Source organism: Rhinatrema bivittatum, chromosome 7, assembly GCF_901001135.1.
Source record: "Rhinatrema bivittatum chromosome 7, aRhiBiv1.1, whole genome shotgun sequence".
NCBI classification, from domain to species: Eukaryota; Metazoa; Chordata; class Amphibia; order Gymnophiona; family Rhinatrematidae; genus Rhinatrema; species Rhinatrema bivittatum.
Genome location: NC_042621.1, coordinates 185,388,716 through 185,405,362, shown reverse-complemented (window position 1 = coordinate 185,405,362; position 16,647 = coordinate 185,388,716). Strand labels below are relative to the sequence as shown.

The 16,647-nt window shown below is 43.7% G+C and overlaps 1 protein-coding gene across 2 annotated transcripts in view; it reads right to left on the bottom strand.

Annotated features, from left to right (window-relative positions):
- The window catches only part of TMEM273 (transmembrane protein 273), a 134,720-nt gene that overhangs the window by 52,522 nt on the left and 65,551 nt on the right, over positions 1-16,647 (bottom strand). For both annotated transcript variants that reach the window (XM_029610763.1, XM_029610764.1), the window contains exon 3: positions 11,247-11,357. In XM_029610763.1, coding sequence (XP_029466623.1) covers positions 11,247-11,357 — 111 coding nt within the window. The remainder of the gene's footprint in view (positions 1-11,246; positions 11,358-16,647) is intronic.

Genomic DNA, 16,647 nt, shown 5'->3' with positions numbered 1-16,647 from the left:
TGTTCCGTCTGTTTCTGTTAGAAAGATCTTCAATTTCAGACTGCATATGTGCAATCTCTTGGCGGATAGTAGGAATAGCTGACGCAGTTAATAATAGAGAGGAAGTCTGGGCCTCGACGTCGTCTAACCGTGTTTGAAAGTGCGTCATTCGCTGGGCTACTGACTTCAATTCGTTCCCGATTGCTGTCATGGCATCAGTATTTACCTGAAGCATATCCTTTAATTGTTTAAGTTCGACTAGGACAAGATCTGCAGACGCCATTACTTTACTGGTAGTTGTTTTTTCCGGTGTAGGGGGATCGGGTTTCGCTCTTTTCGACCCCGAAACCACCGCAAAAGCCGCGTCTATCTTTCCAGTCTTGGCCATCGACATTCTGGAGCGTTATTAAGTAGTTCCAATCCAAAAAGTATAAAAAGAAAAGGGGTCATGAAAGGTATAAGTGCAAGGTCTGGCGGAGCTCTCTGGTTAAGCGGCCATCTTGGTCGCCGCTCAAGAGCGCCCCCCCTTCAGCTTCCAGTTAACATATTCTATTACTGATGTTAAGTAGTTCTATCTCAAATCCATTCCAATTATTAGGGTAGTTTTGGAGCTTCCTTCCAGAATTTGGCAGTTAAGTAAAGTCCAATTGTTCAAATCTTAGTGCAATTGTTCAGTATTCTCTTTATTTCCCTTGTTGGTACCAGGAGGATACCTCCACTCTCCTTTCTTCAATCAACATCCTGATGATTTAGATGTGGTGAACACTGGATGGATGCCACAGATCTTCTTCACCACCTCCTTCTCCCAGGAATTTACCCAGGTTCATTCCTCCACCAGGTCTAACAATAGTCTATCTGTATTCTCTGGCTGAGAGTCACTGCTCATTTTACATTGCTTATACTGAGCCTCTGAAAAGGCTCAGTATACATGTACTCAGTATACAGGTTACTCAGGCATGTTGGAAAAATAAAAGTCTTAAGAAAGGAAAAGCAAAAATAGAGAAAAAAAGGATGGAAAAAAATTCATTCTTCAAAACCAAAAGGCTCCCAAAAAGACATGGTAATATTAAGATAATGCACTCTTTTGACTTTTTCATATCCAGGTCTCATCCTTAGAGACCCAAGTGTCCTTTCCTTGAAAAACAAAGAAAAAAAAAACAGGAGACAGCATACATAGTGGCATGCTGCCCCCTACAAGGGGTAACTAGAAACCCCAAACCCTAAAATGGTGTCATGGGTTTATTACTCTAGAGACTCCACCATCTTAGGGGGTCAATTTCTAAAGGGATCGCACGCGTGCGATAGCTAAATCGGGGCGGAGTCCGCTCCAGAAGGGGAGGAGTCGGGGTGGTGTCGGGGCGGACTCCGTGACAACTTTGCTGACGGCGAAAAGATAGGACACCTTATCGCTGCCAGTAGCTCGCCTTTCATGGTGGCGCTATTGGGTGCGAAAACCAGCAGCGATAACACCGCAGAGGTGTGCTTCCCACCCCCGTTACCACGGGATTCTCTAAGGTCTGCGACATTAGAAAATCCAGGCCTTATTCTCTCTCATGGGGGAGCTAAAACCCAACAATATTATGTTTCAATGGGACAATATTACAATATTACAATCTTGGTTGAGATCAATTATGCTCTCTACTATACTGTGGAATGAACTAAGATACCAGTAAACTAATGTCACTTAACTTCAGCTTAATTGTAAAAAGAAAGCCCAGAGATAAAAAAAAATAAAAATCAGTATGTGGGTGACAGTTTTCTCCCTGTCTAGATTTTCTGAATTTAGCAAGCCATAGCCAGTTGCTGACGCTGTGTAAAGAAGCAGTTACTGTAGATCAAAACAGATTTCCCTTGCCACATGTATCAAACAGATTTTTGCATGACTGCAGCAGATAAAAGCTCTGTGGGCTTGGTTTTCAGTCATTTCTACCACACTGAAGGGTGCGGAGGATGAAGAAATCAAAAGAAGTGTGCAAATGAAGAAATGAGCTGACAGAGGTTCTGTTTTCTACAAAACACTTCTTGCAGGTCATGCAAGCTTTTTTATATGAATCAGCCACTCTGAAAGCAAAAGACAGAAGGTTTTACAATGTGCATCACAAAGATTCACAGTAATCATTGTCCGTCTTCTCATTTTCTTCTGGGGGTTTAACATCCAGCAGATACAATTTTGCCTGTTACCACCAGCAGTAAATGTTCTGTTGAAGCCTCTTGTTCCATGATTGTAAACCAAATGGAAATAGTGTAAGTGCATATTAAATTCAGATATATTAAAGCATTTCTCTTACTTTGTGTCTAAGAAGAAAATACTTTAGTACATCTGACCCTTGCAGTATTACAAAAAACAAACAAACAAAAAAACAACAACAAACAAAACAACAGATCTGTGACAGGCTAGATTTTGATTAACTTTTCTTTTTTTCAGACTGCCCCATTCACTAACATGATTTCCTTATAGAAACATATGTCATTAACAGTAATACTGCAAAGCTACATGAGTATTTCACTTGTGTTCTCTGGGCTAAAAGGTAACAGTAACAAATGCAAGCAAATTTAAGAACTGTTGTTTATGACAAGTTTTCATTATTTTTGCAGAAATCTTTCTGTCCATATTTTCTAATATACAAATAAATTCACTGGTTTTATTTGATTTATATTCTGGTTTTCATTAAATTACACTGAACTGGAATCTGCCAAGCAGGAAAGGACCTAGGAGGAGTCACCTCAGACGAATGTAAAGCTGTCAACAATCAGAGCAATAAAGCAGCAGTAAAAGTTAACACTCTGCTTGGGTGCATAAGTTGGGGAGATCACCAACAGGTAAAAGGAGGTAATATTGCCTTAGTGATGAGGCCCCACTTTGAGCACTGTGTTCAGTTCTGAAGGCCAAACCTTCATAAAGACATTGATTTGGTGGAAGAATCAGAGAAAGGCTACTACCAATACAGTACAGGACCTGAAATGCAAACCCTATTCAGAGAGGCCTAAGGAGCTTGAAATGTACTCACTGCAGGTGAGAAAGAAAACAATAAAAAATGTAGTAAATTAGTAGCAAAGATGAAAATGGTCCTTTTAGTCTGCCCAGCAATTTTTTTTATTAGAATAGTAGCAACTGCCGTTTCATGCAGGCTAACCCCCAATTCTTCTTTTAAGGATAGTATCAACCAACTGCTGGTCCATGTAGGCTAACTCCAAGCAGAAATGTAAACTTTAGGTACAATAGAAAAGTTACCTCATATCTTCATTTCCATTCTCTAGCTAGCAGGGATCCTTTGTGTTTGACCCATGCCCAATAGAAATGGCGCCGGTGGCCCTTTGCCCTTATCATGTGACAGGGCAAAGGTAGCGCCGGCACCATTTTGGTTCCTGGCACCCGACGTCACGAGTGCAGGAGATCGCTCCCGGACCCCCGCTGGACCCCCAGGGACTTTTGTCCAGCTTGGGGGGGCCTCCTGACCTCCACAAGACTTGCCAAAAGTCCAGCGGGGGTCCGGGAGCGACCTCCTGCACGCGGGCCGTATTGCCAATATTCAAAATGGCGCCGGTGCTACCTTTGCCCTCACTATGTCATACAGGCGATGTCAGCCCGTATGACATAGTGAGGGCAAAGGTAGCGCCGGCGCCATTTTGAATATTGACAATACGGCCCGCGTGCAGGAGGTCACTCCCGGACCCCTGCTGGACTTTTGGCAAGTCTTGTGGAGGTCAGGAGGCACCCCCCAAGCTGGCCAAAAGTGCCTGGGGGTCCTGGAGCGATATCCTGCACTCGTGACGTTGGGTGCCTTATCACATGATAAGGGCAAAGGGCCACCGGCGCCATTTCTCTTAACGCAGCCATGGCCAAAGAGCGGGAGATCGCACCGGGACCCCCCACTGGACCCCAGGTAATTTAAAACATTTTGGGGGGGTTCGGGAGGGTGGGGGATTTGTTTTAAAGGGTCGGGGTGGGTTTTAGGGTTGTTTTGGTGTGCTGGTTTTCCTGCCCTCCCCCCTCCCCCGATTTACGATGTTTTGACGATAAATCGGGGGAATTGCTATTGTATCGCGGCTCTAACGATTTTTGACGATTTAAAATATATCTGACGATTGTTTTAAATCATCAAAAAACGATTCACATCCCTAGTAGTGATAATGGTTATCCCTAAACCAGGGAAAGATACAACATCTATATCTTCCTACCATCCAATTTCCCTATTGAATTTTGACCAAAAATTATTAGCTAAGGTTCTTGTAGATCGGTTGGCACTGGTTTTGATGGAATTCCTTAGGAAAGGGCAAGCTGGTTATGTTTCAGGTAGATATGTCATTGTGAATGTGCGTAAACTACCTGCAGCCATTTCTTTAGGTTCTAGCAATAATATGCCATTTATGACGGTACATTTTGACACTGAAAAAGCATTTTCTAGAGTAGAATGGAAATATTTATTTGCACTATTGAATCACATGAAGCTGGACAGTCTTCTTTTTGCAGGGCATCAGATTGTTATATGAAGACCCCATGGCAGTTGTGATGGTGAATGGAGAAAATTCTTCTCCCTTTATGGTACATAAAGGGGTGCGACAAGGCTGTCCGTTATCACCATTGTTGTTTCTGTTGTCCCCAGAACAGTTGTTGGTGTTGATACAAAAATTATCCTGAGATTAAGGGCCTTTCTATGGGAGCTATATCTTTTAAATATGACACTAATTTCAGAGATGTTTTACCGATTGCTGTCCCATCTGTGTGCAAAATACCAAAGATATATCCACTTTCGAAAGTAGGTGTCTCCCCAGCTAAAACACCCACTCTTATCCAGCTCATCCTGCTTCAGTATCAGAGTTCCTTTCAGATTCACAGTCATAACCCACACAGTCCCCCACATACAAGGGAGGAGGAATAGCAGTGGGCTACGAACCAGGAGACCAGGGTTCGAGTCCCGCTGTTGCTCCTTGTGACCTTGGGCAAGTCACTTTACCCTCCATTGCCTCAGGTACAAAACTTAGATTGTAAGCCCTCTGGGGATAGAGAAATACCTACAGTACCTGAATGTAAACCGATGTGATATCTCAGATCAAATGTTGGTATATAAAAAAATAATAAATAAAAAAAATAAAATACACACATCACCTAAATCCTCCCTTCCATGTATCCCACTCCCTTACCCAACCCTATCTCAAATAATAGCATGATCACAGATTAAACCAAGACTCCTAATCTGCCATTGTCTGCCTCCAAAGTACTCCTCCCAACATAAGCATTAAAAAAACAGGATGACACATTTAGCAATACCCCCAGCGGAAAGATTTACATGCCTAAAAAGGCACCAACTCTCACTCACCCCACTTGTCCACATAAATTAGAGTCAACATCCAAATGTCACCAAGGGCAATGCACTCTTTGTTCCCAATACAGAGCCCCCATTTGTCCTCTATTTCACATTAGAGCTGGTTTAAATGTATTCTAATGTAGTGACAACCCTGCATAGGCAAGCCATCGCAGTTCCTTAAATATCATTGCGCTCTGGTGCAAAGATATCAGAAAAGTATGCAAAAAAACCCTTAAGTGCATTCAGCCAAAATGCAATCTAGAGTCAAGCACTCCATGTCCCCTTAAAATAGATCATTCGGGCTTGCAATCAAGGCCAGCTTTACATTATGGAGGCCAAATACTACTCAGTTGCACAGGAAACAAACAGGTTTCTGTACCCCATCGATAGTAAACTCACATCCAAATAAAAAAAAAAAAACAACAGCTTTTGGCCTGCATGGTTACTTGGATTTTTACAGGTGACCCACCAACTTTGTGGCTTCAGCCACCATTTGAAACCAGTGAACCCCGTCGGGAAAGGTGACCCGGAGTTTAGCAAGATATATTAGGGTAAATTGCAAGCCCAATGCATGCAGACAGGAACACACAGGGAAAACTCTTTTCTTTGGGCAGACAATTTGATAGAGTAGTCCTGAAACACTAGAATATTTTTATTGTCATAGGACAACTTTTTCCCCATTCTTAGTGCTTGCAATATTTCAGCTTTAAGGGCGAAGTCCAGAATTTGTGCGATTACCACACACGGTCTCTCTGGGCACTCCCTCCGGCTACCCAGGCAATGTGTATGCTGTCTACATAATGGTCCTTGTGATAGAGCTAGGCACAACTCATTCACCAGTCATGATTCCAAAAATTGGGCCAATTCTTTATCTGCCAGGGATGCAGGAAGTCCCACAAACTGCAGATTGTTGCATCGGGAGTGATTCTCAAGCTCTTCAAGACTTTCTTCCTGTTTGTGAACCACCAATTTTAAACTGCATAGTTCGTCTCTGGGGGCAGCAATATTGTCCTGGTTATTAGAGATCTGCTGTTCCTTTTCCCCAAAGCGTGCTTCATAAGTAGCCATGCATGAGTTTACCTCCTCTAATTTGTCTACTATTTTTTTTAAACTCTGGCTCCAAAGCAGCAACGACTGCACTTTTTAATTCTGTAATCACTTCTTCATGCAGTACCATTTTCTCTGCGGTTTGCTAGGCATCCACCATTTTCCCAATTACTGGCCTTGTTTTCTCTTTCTCTTTTTCCTTATCCTTCTTAGCAAACGGGCCGACATATCTCGATTAACCACCAAAGTAGTAATGGAGCATTCAGTTGACTTTTTCAGTCAAAACCAGGTCAGGGGAGGAGAATGGAGAACATTGTGGAATAATATTGTTTGTAGCCATTTTTCTTTTCATTAAGAAGATCAATATTTGTGGTGGTTTCTATATATGAAGTTAAGGATTCCCCTGAAGGAGAAAATATTATTTTCGAAATGCGGACCGAGTTGTGGTCAGATATGTTTTTTAATGGATACTTTTTTGACATATTGCACTTGAAAAATTTACTTAAAAAATACTGAAGCATGGATGGAAGGGGGCAATGATGACACTATGGCTAACCACTTTCAGTATAGATCTGGTAGTCACATACTAATTGTTTGTTTTAGAGATTATCCATTACAGGTGATTTGTTGATATATTGTTGTGTTTTTCATCTGTCAGTGGATCATTTTTTGGAATCAAATACACTAGCAGCAGAAGTAATAGCAAACAAAATCATGAGAGAACGTAAACACACGTGTGATAGATACAAAGCACAGTGCTAACAATGGGCAAGGGAATAGAAAGTAAAGAAATGGGGAACAGGTATAGTGAAAGGAAGACAGAGAGTAAAGTAGGTTTAGAACCTTATGTATGGAACATTAAAGGACCAAAAATGATTAAAAAAAAAACAAAGCCCAATGTGCACATATTGGTGGCATAGCTCCTGGATCAAGCTTCCAAGAAGAGTAGGCAGGCTCAACCACCATGCAATTGCAACACAGCTCTGATATATCCTTAGGAAAGGGAAATCATGCAGACCAGTTAGGCCAAATATTCCTTGTCTGCTAATATCTACTATGTTGCATTACAGGTGAGTTTTAAGACGTGAGTAAAAGTAGGCAAAAAATGTATAAACAGCCTATGTGATTAATATATACTTTTTAAAATTTAGATTTATATTCTGCTTTTTGCACTTTTTTCAGCACTTCAAAGTGGATTACATTCATATACTGTAGGTATTTCCCTATCCCCAGAGGGCTTACAATCTAAGGCCTGGATTTATCAAAATGCACTAAATACTGCATGCGATAGAAAAAGGGGCATGTTTTATGGTAATAGGCAGTTTATTAACTTTTTTGCACTTTGAGATAAGCACAGTATTTCCTACATACAACCACTGGGGGGACCATGTTTGCTATCAGAGCCACTGAGGGGGAGGAGAGAGAGAGAACCTAGCCATAATGGCCAAACACTAGATAGGTATTTATATCTCTATGGGAGGCCCACCTAGTAACTCGAGGTGAGGTTTTGGTATTAGTGTAGGGGTTAGGGGCCACTTTGACATTCAAAGTGAGATGTAAGATTTGATGACCCTTGGAGTGAGGAAACTCACTCAAAGATGAGATTTGTGCAATGTTCTCTCGACTTAGCTTGATGTAACCCAGGTAGAGAGCTACATCAAACTCTCTCTCTCTCTCTCACTCAGACAGGGCCTGGATAGCTTAGCTGGGGCTCCAGGAGCCTCAAAACTACTAAAACAGGCATTTCAGAACACATCACAAAATGCAATAAAACCTTAACACAAGCTATCACACTGCTTAACGCTATTGAAAAAGGTGTAGTTAAAGCTGTGCAAAAGGGTAAACCCAGCCCACTTCTCCTCTTTTTCAGATTTGCATCACATCATACATTATGGTGCTATTGCATGCATTAAAGGCATTTTCATATGCATTAAGGGCTTATCGCATGTATTAACAGCACTTTTCGCATGCAATAAGCCCTTAACACATGCAAAAACACTTTATAGCATTTTGACAAATGACCCTATAAGTTTGTACCTGAGGAATCAGATAGTAAAGTAGCTTGCCCAAGGTCACAAGGAGCAACAACAGGACTCAAAGCCTGGTCTCCTAGTTCATAGTCCACTCCTCTAACCACTAAGCTACTCCTCCACTCTGAGGCCATACTGAGGTCAATATTCAAAGCCAGTTAGATGGATAACTCACAAGTTATCTCTCTATATGACAAGCAATCCATCTAAGTTATTCATCTAACCATTAAGTTATCCATCTGTCTCTGTGTTATCCAAGTTATCCATCTAACTCCAAGTTATCCATTTAAATGTTTAGTTTTCAATATTGACCTCAGTACATATTTTGACTAAGATTTTAATTTCTTGCAACAAAGAGAGAACATTTTTTAAACAATTGATCCAAACAAGACCACATGCAAAAAGAACTGTGGGACTTAGGTATGGTCCTTAAATTTATCCCTTAAAGGGCTGATTTACTAATGTGAGATAAAGTATTTATAGTGCAGTAAATGCTAGGGATGTGAATCGTTTTAGGACGATTAAAATTATCGTCCGATAATTTTAATATCGTCTTAAACCGTTATGGAACACAATACAATAGAGATTCTAACGATTTATCGTTATAAATCGTTAGAATCGTGAGCCGGCACACTAAAACCCCCTAAAACCCACCCCCGACCCTTTAAATTAAATCCCCCACCCTCCCGAACCCCCCCCAAATGAGTTAAATAACCTGCGGGTCCAGCGGCGGTCCGGAACGGCAGCGGTCCGGAACGGGCTCCTGCTCCTGAATCTTGTTGTCTTCAGCCGGCGCCATTTTCCAAAATGGCGCCGAAAAATGGCGGCGGCCATAGACGAACACGATTGGATGGCAGGAGGTCCTTCTGGACCCCCGCTGGACTTTTGGAAAGTCTCGTGGGGGTCAGGAGGCCCCCCACAAGCTGGCCAAAAGTTCCTGGAGGTCCAGCGGGGGTCAGGGAGCGATTTCCCGCCGCGAATCGTTTCCGTACGGAAAATGGCGCCGGCAGGAGATCGACTGCAGGAGGTCGTTCAGCGAGGCGCCGGAACCCTCGCTGAACGACCTCCTGCAGTCGATCTCCTGCCGCCGCCATTTTCCGTACGAAAACGATTCGCGGCGGGAAATCGCTCCCTGACCCCCGCTGGACCTCCAGGAACTTTTGGCCAGCTTGTGGGGGGCCTCCTGACCCCCACGAGACTTGCCAAAAGTCCAGCGGGGGTCCGGAAGGACCTCCTGCCGTCCAATCGTGTTCGTCTATGGCCGCCGCCATTTTTCGGCGCCATTTTGGAAAATGGCGCCGGCTGAAGACAACAAGATTCAGGAGCAGGAGCCCGTTCCGGACCGCTGCCGTTCCGGACCGCCGCTGGACCCGCAGGTTATTTAACTCATTTGGGGGGGGTTCGGGAGGGTGGGGGATTTAATTTAAAGGGTCGGGGGTGGGTTTTAGGGGGTTTTAATGTGCCGGTTTTGCGATTTTTAGATTTTTAGATTTTTCACGATTTTTCACGATTTTTCACGATATTTTACCCCCCCAAACGGCAACAATACGATTCCCTCCCCCTCCCAGCCGAAATCGATCGTTAAGACGATCGAGGACACGATTCACATCCCTAGTAAATGCCTTATCTATGTACTAACCTTTACCACAACTATTAAGAAGCTGTATTATCATAGTTATGATAAGTGTTATTAGGGTTGACTATGTAAATGTGGTAATGAGCATATTAATGAAGAATTGTGAGGTGGTAAGGCATTTATGTACCAAAGCAGGGATTCTCAACCCAGTCTTCGACACATTTAGCCAGTCAAGTTTTCAAGATATCTACAATGCCTATGCAAGATAGATTTGCACTCACTGATACCATTCTATGCAAACGTATTTCATGCAGAGTCATTTTAGATATCCTGAAAACTTGACTGGCTAGGTGTGTCCCAAGGACTGGGTTGAGAACCCCTATAATGAGGCTTGTTACCTAGGGTGGAAAATTTAAACCAGAAAAAATCTTGGACAGCTGAAGGGTGTCATTGAGTGCAGATTGAATGAGGAAGAATGCCCTACATGTCAGAGAATAATGTGTTTCTGAAACATGGAGCCTCTTTTTTGGATTCAACAGCAGTGGCAAAGAGAAGAAGGAGCAAAAGAAAGAGAAAGAATGAGAAAAAGGATGGAAAGAGAAAAAGAGAGAAAGAGAAAAATGAATCTGAAACAGCAAGGAAGACAGAACAGCCTTCAGTAAGCACCACTGGAGATGCATGATAATTGCACAAGTACTCTACCAAAATTATCACACTGTAATGCATCTAGAGAGGGTGATTTTCAAAGGCACTTCCACAGTGCCTTACCCAAGGAAATGGCCTATTATAAAATCACCTGCAAGATACAGCACATAGATAAACGTACTCTTGTATGCATGCTAGTTTACCCAGCTAGAGGGAAGGATTCCTTGGCAAAGGTAGGAGAGGTATCTGCATGCTCTTGTATTTTCAAAAGTACATGCAGACATTTTCCAGAAAAAAGTCTGTGTACAAATTAGCAGGACTAATTGTGAGTAGGTACTTTTAGTGGGATCATTTATAAAGTGAACTTATGCATGAAAGTTCACTTTGAAAATTGGTGTGTATTTACATCTGTTTTATGTGAGTTATTACATATTTTACCCTTTAGTGTAAATATACAAAGTTACAGTACTGTAGGGTGTAAAGAAGCAAATATTATGCTAACATTTTGTAAGGCATTGAATAGTATAACCATAACCTGATTGTAACTTAGCAGTAATTTATATTAATTAGTTTGTGCTACCTAACTATAACTATAATGGTAGCTAGCCTCGTCTAGCAGAACTATAAACATGAATCTACAAATGATTAATACCTATTTCTTACCTGAAAAATCATTGTCCAACATGTGTTTTTTAATCATATAAAGTTTTATCGCTATAAAAGCTATAGCCAATATTGCTCCTATGCATGCCCCGATAACAGCATACTTGATGTCTGGAAGAAGAACATTGTCAAAATCAGATTTCACTAATGGGCCCAATATTACATTTTATCAAAGGTAAATTACTATTACATAAAAAATTGTCATAAAGTACATAAGAACATAAAATATGCCATGCTGAGTGAAAGCAAAGGTCCATTGAGTCTAGCATCCTGTCTCTGACAGTGGCCAATCTGGGTCACAAGTACCCAGCAGATCCCAAAAACAATAGATCCATTTCTTATTGTTCACTTCCAGGTTTCCCAAACCCACCTGGCTAATAGTGATTTATAGACGTTTCCTTGAGGAACCTGTCCCAACTCTTTTTAAATCCAGCTTTGCAGATGCCTTTACCACATCCTCTGGCAACAAATTCCACAGCTTGAGTACAAAAGTTGTTTTAAATCTACTACCTTTTGAGTTTCATGGAGTGTCCCCTAGTCTCAGTCCTGTTTGAAAGGATAATTAACTTTCCCTATTTATCTGTTCTACCCCAATCATAATTTTATAAACCTCTATCATATCCCATCTCAGTTGCCTCTTCTCCAAGCTAAAAAAACATAACTTGTTTAACCTTTCTTCATAAAGGATCCATTCTGTTTATTTATCATTGTTTTGCCCTTCTCTGTACCTTTTCCAGTTCTAGTTTATCTTTTTTGAGAAGGGGGTAACCAGAACTGCTAACAATAATCGTGTGGTCATACCATGGATTGATACAGAGCTATTGTGATATTCTCTATATTATTTTCCATTTGCTTTTTTTTTTTTTTTTACCACCGCCATACACAAAGCTGAAGATTTCAGTGTATTCACAATGGCTCCAGGATCATTTTCATAAGGGGTGACTCCTAATGCATGTCACAACTGAGGGTCCCAGCTAAGGTTGGGGGACCTCCACAGGAGCAGTCTAGAACTTCAGGGCAAGACAAGACAGAGTTGGAAAATCTTCTGCCTATACTAGCCACCTCTCCTGCAGGTTCAGCCCTTGGGTTCTGGTGGCTGGCAGAACTTAAGTTGTGGCTGAAGTTGAAGTGCAGGCAGTGCAGGACTGGAGACTGAGGCAAGGCAAGGCTGAAGTCTGAGGCAAGCGTGGAACTGGAATAGACTGAGCAGTGAGCAGGTAAGGACTATTGGTGAGATGATCACTTTAGACGATCAACCCCTGCAGGTCATTGAGAACGTGGATCTCAGGCGTTTGCTGCAGCTTCTAGCACCAAACTATAAAGTGCCCTCCAGTTCCACTTTCAGCAGAAAGGTCATCCCTAGTTTGTACAATCATTGTCGTAGCCATGTGCAGGCATTGCTTGTGAAGGCCCAGAGGAACAGTGTCCATTTCACAAGTGATATATGAACATCCTCAAATGCCTAACACTCCTTCCTCTTTCTGATGACACAGTGGTGGGACCTGGCCAAGGTTGGGGCAGGTAGCCACTCCACAGGGACCAGTGCAACAGGACACTGTTGGTTTTCCTGCACACTTACCTGACATACAGTTCCCATACCTCTACCAATATCTTAGTTGCTATTTGAGAAATGCTGGAGGGCTGGCAGCTGGATTGGAGAGCCAGAAATCTTAATGTAGGGTTCTTTGACACTGACATTGTTTCTAATATGGTAAAAGCAGTATCCAAATAGGGATATCAGAGTATATAATGCTTTGCTCACATCCTGCACCTAGCAGTGAAGGAAGCCCTAGGGCTAGGGTCCAGGGATCTAGATTATGTGTACCTGCATGGTTTACTAGAGAAGTGTAGAAAAATAGCTGGGCACTTCCATCAAAGCGTGAAGGCTTGTGACCTTCTCCATGAAAAGCAGGAGGAATAAGCTATGCCTCGCAAGTGTCTCATGATAGATGTGAGTAGCTGCTGAAATTCAACCTACACAATGCTGCAGAGGTTAGACAAGCAGCAGACACCAGGGACTATCACTTCCTGCTGCCTCCTGACTTGTCCCCATCTAGAAACTGTGGAATGACTCAGCTTACATCCTCCTGACTTTTCTCCATCCACCAAACAGGTGCCTGCACTCCCTGATGCCTCCTGACTTGTCCCCCAACAACAATACTAGGACCTGCACTATAGGTGTCTGACAGTACATCTAGTAGCAGTCTTTTACTCCCAACCCCTCAACATCCTGCAGCAGCCTTATACTGCCATTCATTTCACATCATCCTTTGTCTGCCTGCCTTGTTCCAAGCTCAGCTATAGTGTATTAATGCCACTAAATTCCTCTGCATGCTTGCACCACCACTAAGATCCTCTTCCTCCTTTTACCAAATGCATCCTCCAAGGCATGACTCCATTGAGTTCCTCTGCTTCATTAGCCCCAAATGTCACTACTGAGGCATGATTCTGCTGACCTCCCCTGCCTGCTTTGCTCCAAACAGTTGTTGAGGTGAAGCAGGCGCGGTAGGTCAGTGGAATAAGGGCTCAGTCATCGTGTTTGCCAAATACCACCAATAAAGGAAGACTCCAGTGATTTACCCTGAATGCTTCACCCCAGAGTTTTTGTGGAGAAGCAGGCAAGAGAAGACAGGGGAGTTATACCTCAGTGGTGTTGTAAATACAACCTCTAAGGCATGACACCTCTGACATCCCCTGCCTCTTTCATCCCAAATATTTCTTGAAAAGAAGCAGGCAAAGGGAGACAGGGAAGTCATGGCTGAGTTGTAGTATTAACCAAAAACCAACACAGTTCTTGAGGCAAAGCAGACAGGGGAGGTCAGCAGAATCAAGTCTTAGTGGTGTTGTTTGCCAAACACTAGGGATGTGAATCGGGCTTCGGACGATTGAAAATATCATCGATATTTTCAAAATTGTCAGAAATCGGGGGCTCCCCAAAACGATAGGACTACCCTACAATATTTATCATGGGGGTTCCCTTATCATTTTGGGGGAGGGTGGGAAAAACGGCACACAAACATAACCCCTAAACCCACCCCAACCCATTAAAACTAACCCCTTAGCTTCCCCCACCCTCCCGACGCCCCCAAAACTTTTTACAGGTACTTGGTGGGCCAATGGGGGTCCCGGGAGCGATCTCCCACTCCGGGCCATCCTCCCGCTCCCGGGCCGTCGGCTGCCACTAATCAAAATGGCGCCGATGGCCCTTTGCCCTTACCATGTGACAGGGTATCCGTGCCATTGGCCGGACCCTGTCACATGGTAGGAGCACTGGATGGCCGGCGCCATCTTGTGCTCCTACCATGTGACAGGGGCTGACCAATGGCACCGGTAGCCCCTGTGACATAGTAAGGGCAAAGGCTATCGGCGCCATTTTGATTACTGGCAGCCGATGGCCCGAGTGCAGGAGATCACTCCTGGACCCCCGCTGGACCACCAGGGGCTTTTGGCAAGTCTTGGGGGACCCTCCTGACCCCCACAAGACTTGCCAAAAGTCCAGTGGGGGTCCGGGAGCGACCTCCTGCACTCGGACCGTCGGCTGCCAGTATTCAAAATGGCGCCGATAGCCTTTGCCCTTACTATGTCACAGGGGCTACCGGTGCCATTGGTCAGCCCCTGTCACATGGTAGGAGCACAAGATGGTGCCGGCCATCCAGTGCTCCTACCATGTGATAGGGTCCGGCCAATGGCACGGATACCCTGTCACATGGTTAGGGCAAAGGGCCATCGGCACCATTTTGATTAGTGGCAGCCGACGGCCCGGGAGCGGGAGGATGGCCCGGAGCGAGAGATCGCTCCCAGGACCCCCACTGGACCACCAGGTACCTGTAAAAAGTTTTTTTTTGGGGGGGGGGGGGGGGTCGGGAGGCTGGGGGAAGCTAAGGGGTTAAAGGGTCGGGGTGGGTTTTTTGTTTATCGGCTCGGGCGCAGCCGATAAACAAAACCGCGATTGGGCCCGATGCAAAAAAACCCACATGTGAATCGGAACCGGAATCCGAACCGATTCCGGTTCCCATTCACATCTCTACCAAACACCATTGGGGCATGAGTCCACTGAGTTCCTCTGCCTCCTTTTACCAATCACAACTTCCAAGGCATGACTCCACTGAGATCCTCTGTCTCCTTTTCCCCAAATTCAAACTTCGAGGTATGACTCTGTTGAGTTTCTCTGCCTCATTAGCCCCCAAATACCACCATGGAGGCATAATTCTACTAACTTCTCCTGCGTTCCTCATCCCAAAGTGTTCTTGTGGCATAGCAGACAAGAAGAAACAGGTAATTCATGCCTCAGTGATGATGGAAACACCACCACTGAGGGCATGACTCCACTGACTTCTCCTGCCTGCTTCATCCCAAATGGTTCTTAAGGAGCTTATAGCTACAGAATGCCATTTTTCAATCACTAGCAATGAGACCTGTCATTTTCAGCTATGGGCCAGCATGCCTGTTCCAACCATTACAACTGAGGCCCTAGCCATACATTGCATTACAAACTTACTGAAACACTCCTCAGGATTTTAATACCATTTTTCATCTATGGCACTCAACTTCTTGCCATCTCTTGCTCTTGCCACGGTTATCCATTCTTTTGCACACTTGTGGCACCTCTTCATAACTCATTTCATGGCGTACTAGCAGTTCCACTGTACTGCACATTTAGGTACCTACCTACTATCTATTTGCGTGACTTACTCCGTGACACAAACATCCTTCTGGACTGGTGAATCAGCCAAGGGCAACCATATTTTGACAGAAAGAGTCATTCCCCTCTCTATGGTTGTTTGCGTGCTCCAAAAGAATGTCTGGTAGCTCCCATACCACTCTGCATTAATGCTATGCCAGTCATCCCTTACATTCAGATACTTGTGCCACTCAGCCTTGATGCCACGTGCAGATATTACACCTTGATGTTTTTTTTTAACTTCTTTCTGCTTGTACCTTCCTGGCATACTGCAGTTCTTACACTTTGAAGACTTCATGCCAATCTGGGGTGCTGCTGTATACCTCTCTCATGCTTTTGAAATCTTGATACCACTCTTTCTGATTCTTGATCCCTTTATCTGTACCTTGGGATTTTTTTCTGCCATATTTCCGACTTCATTTACCCTCTATGGTGCCTTAGGGTCCTGATTCCTGATGCCACTTTTGGTGCCACTTTGCCTCTCATGATGCCATCAGCTATTCATGACACTATTGCTGGGTTGCCATCCTCTTTCTAAACCTTGAGGTGTTCTTCTTTCTATTTCTACTTCTTTGCTTCACTTACATTGCATTAGAGAACTCCTACCAATCTCTTAAGCCTCATATCCCTTGGTGGAGCCTTAGGCTGCTTTATGCCACTTTTTTGTTGACACTTTGCCACATTCTAAACTACTGAGCAGCTCTTTAACCTTTTTGATGA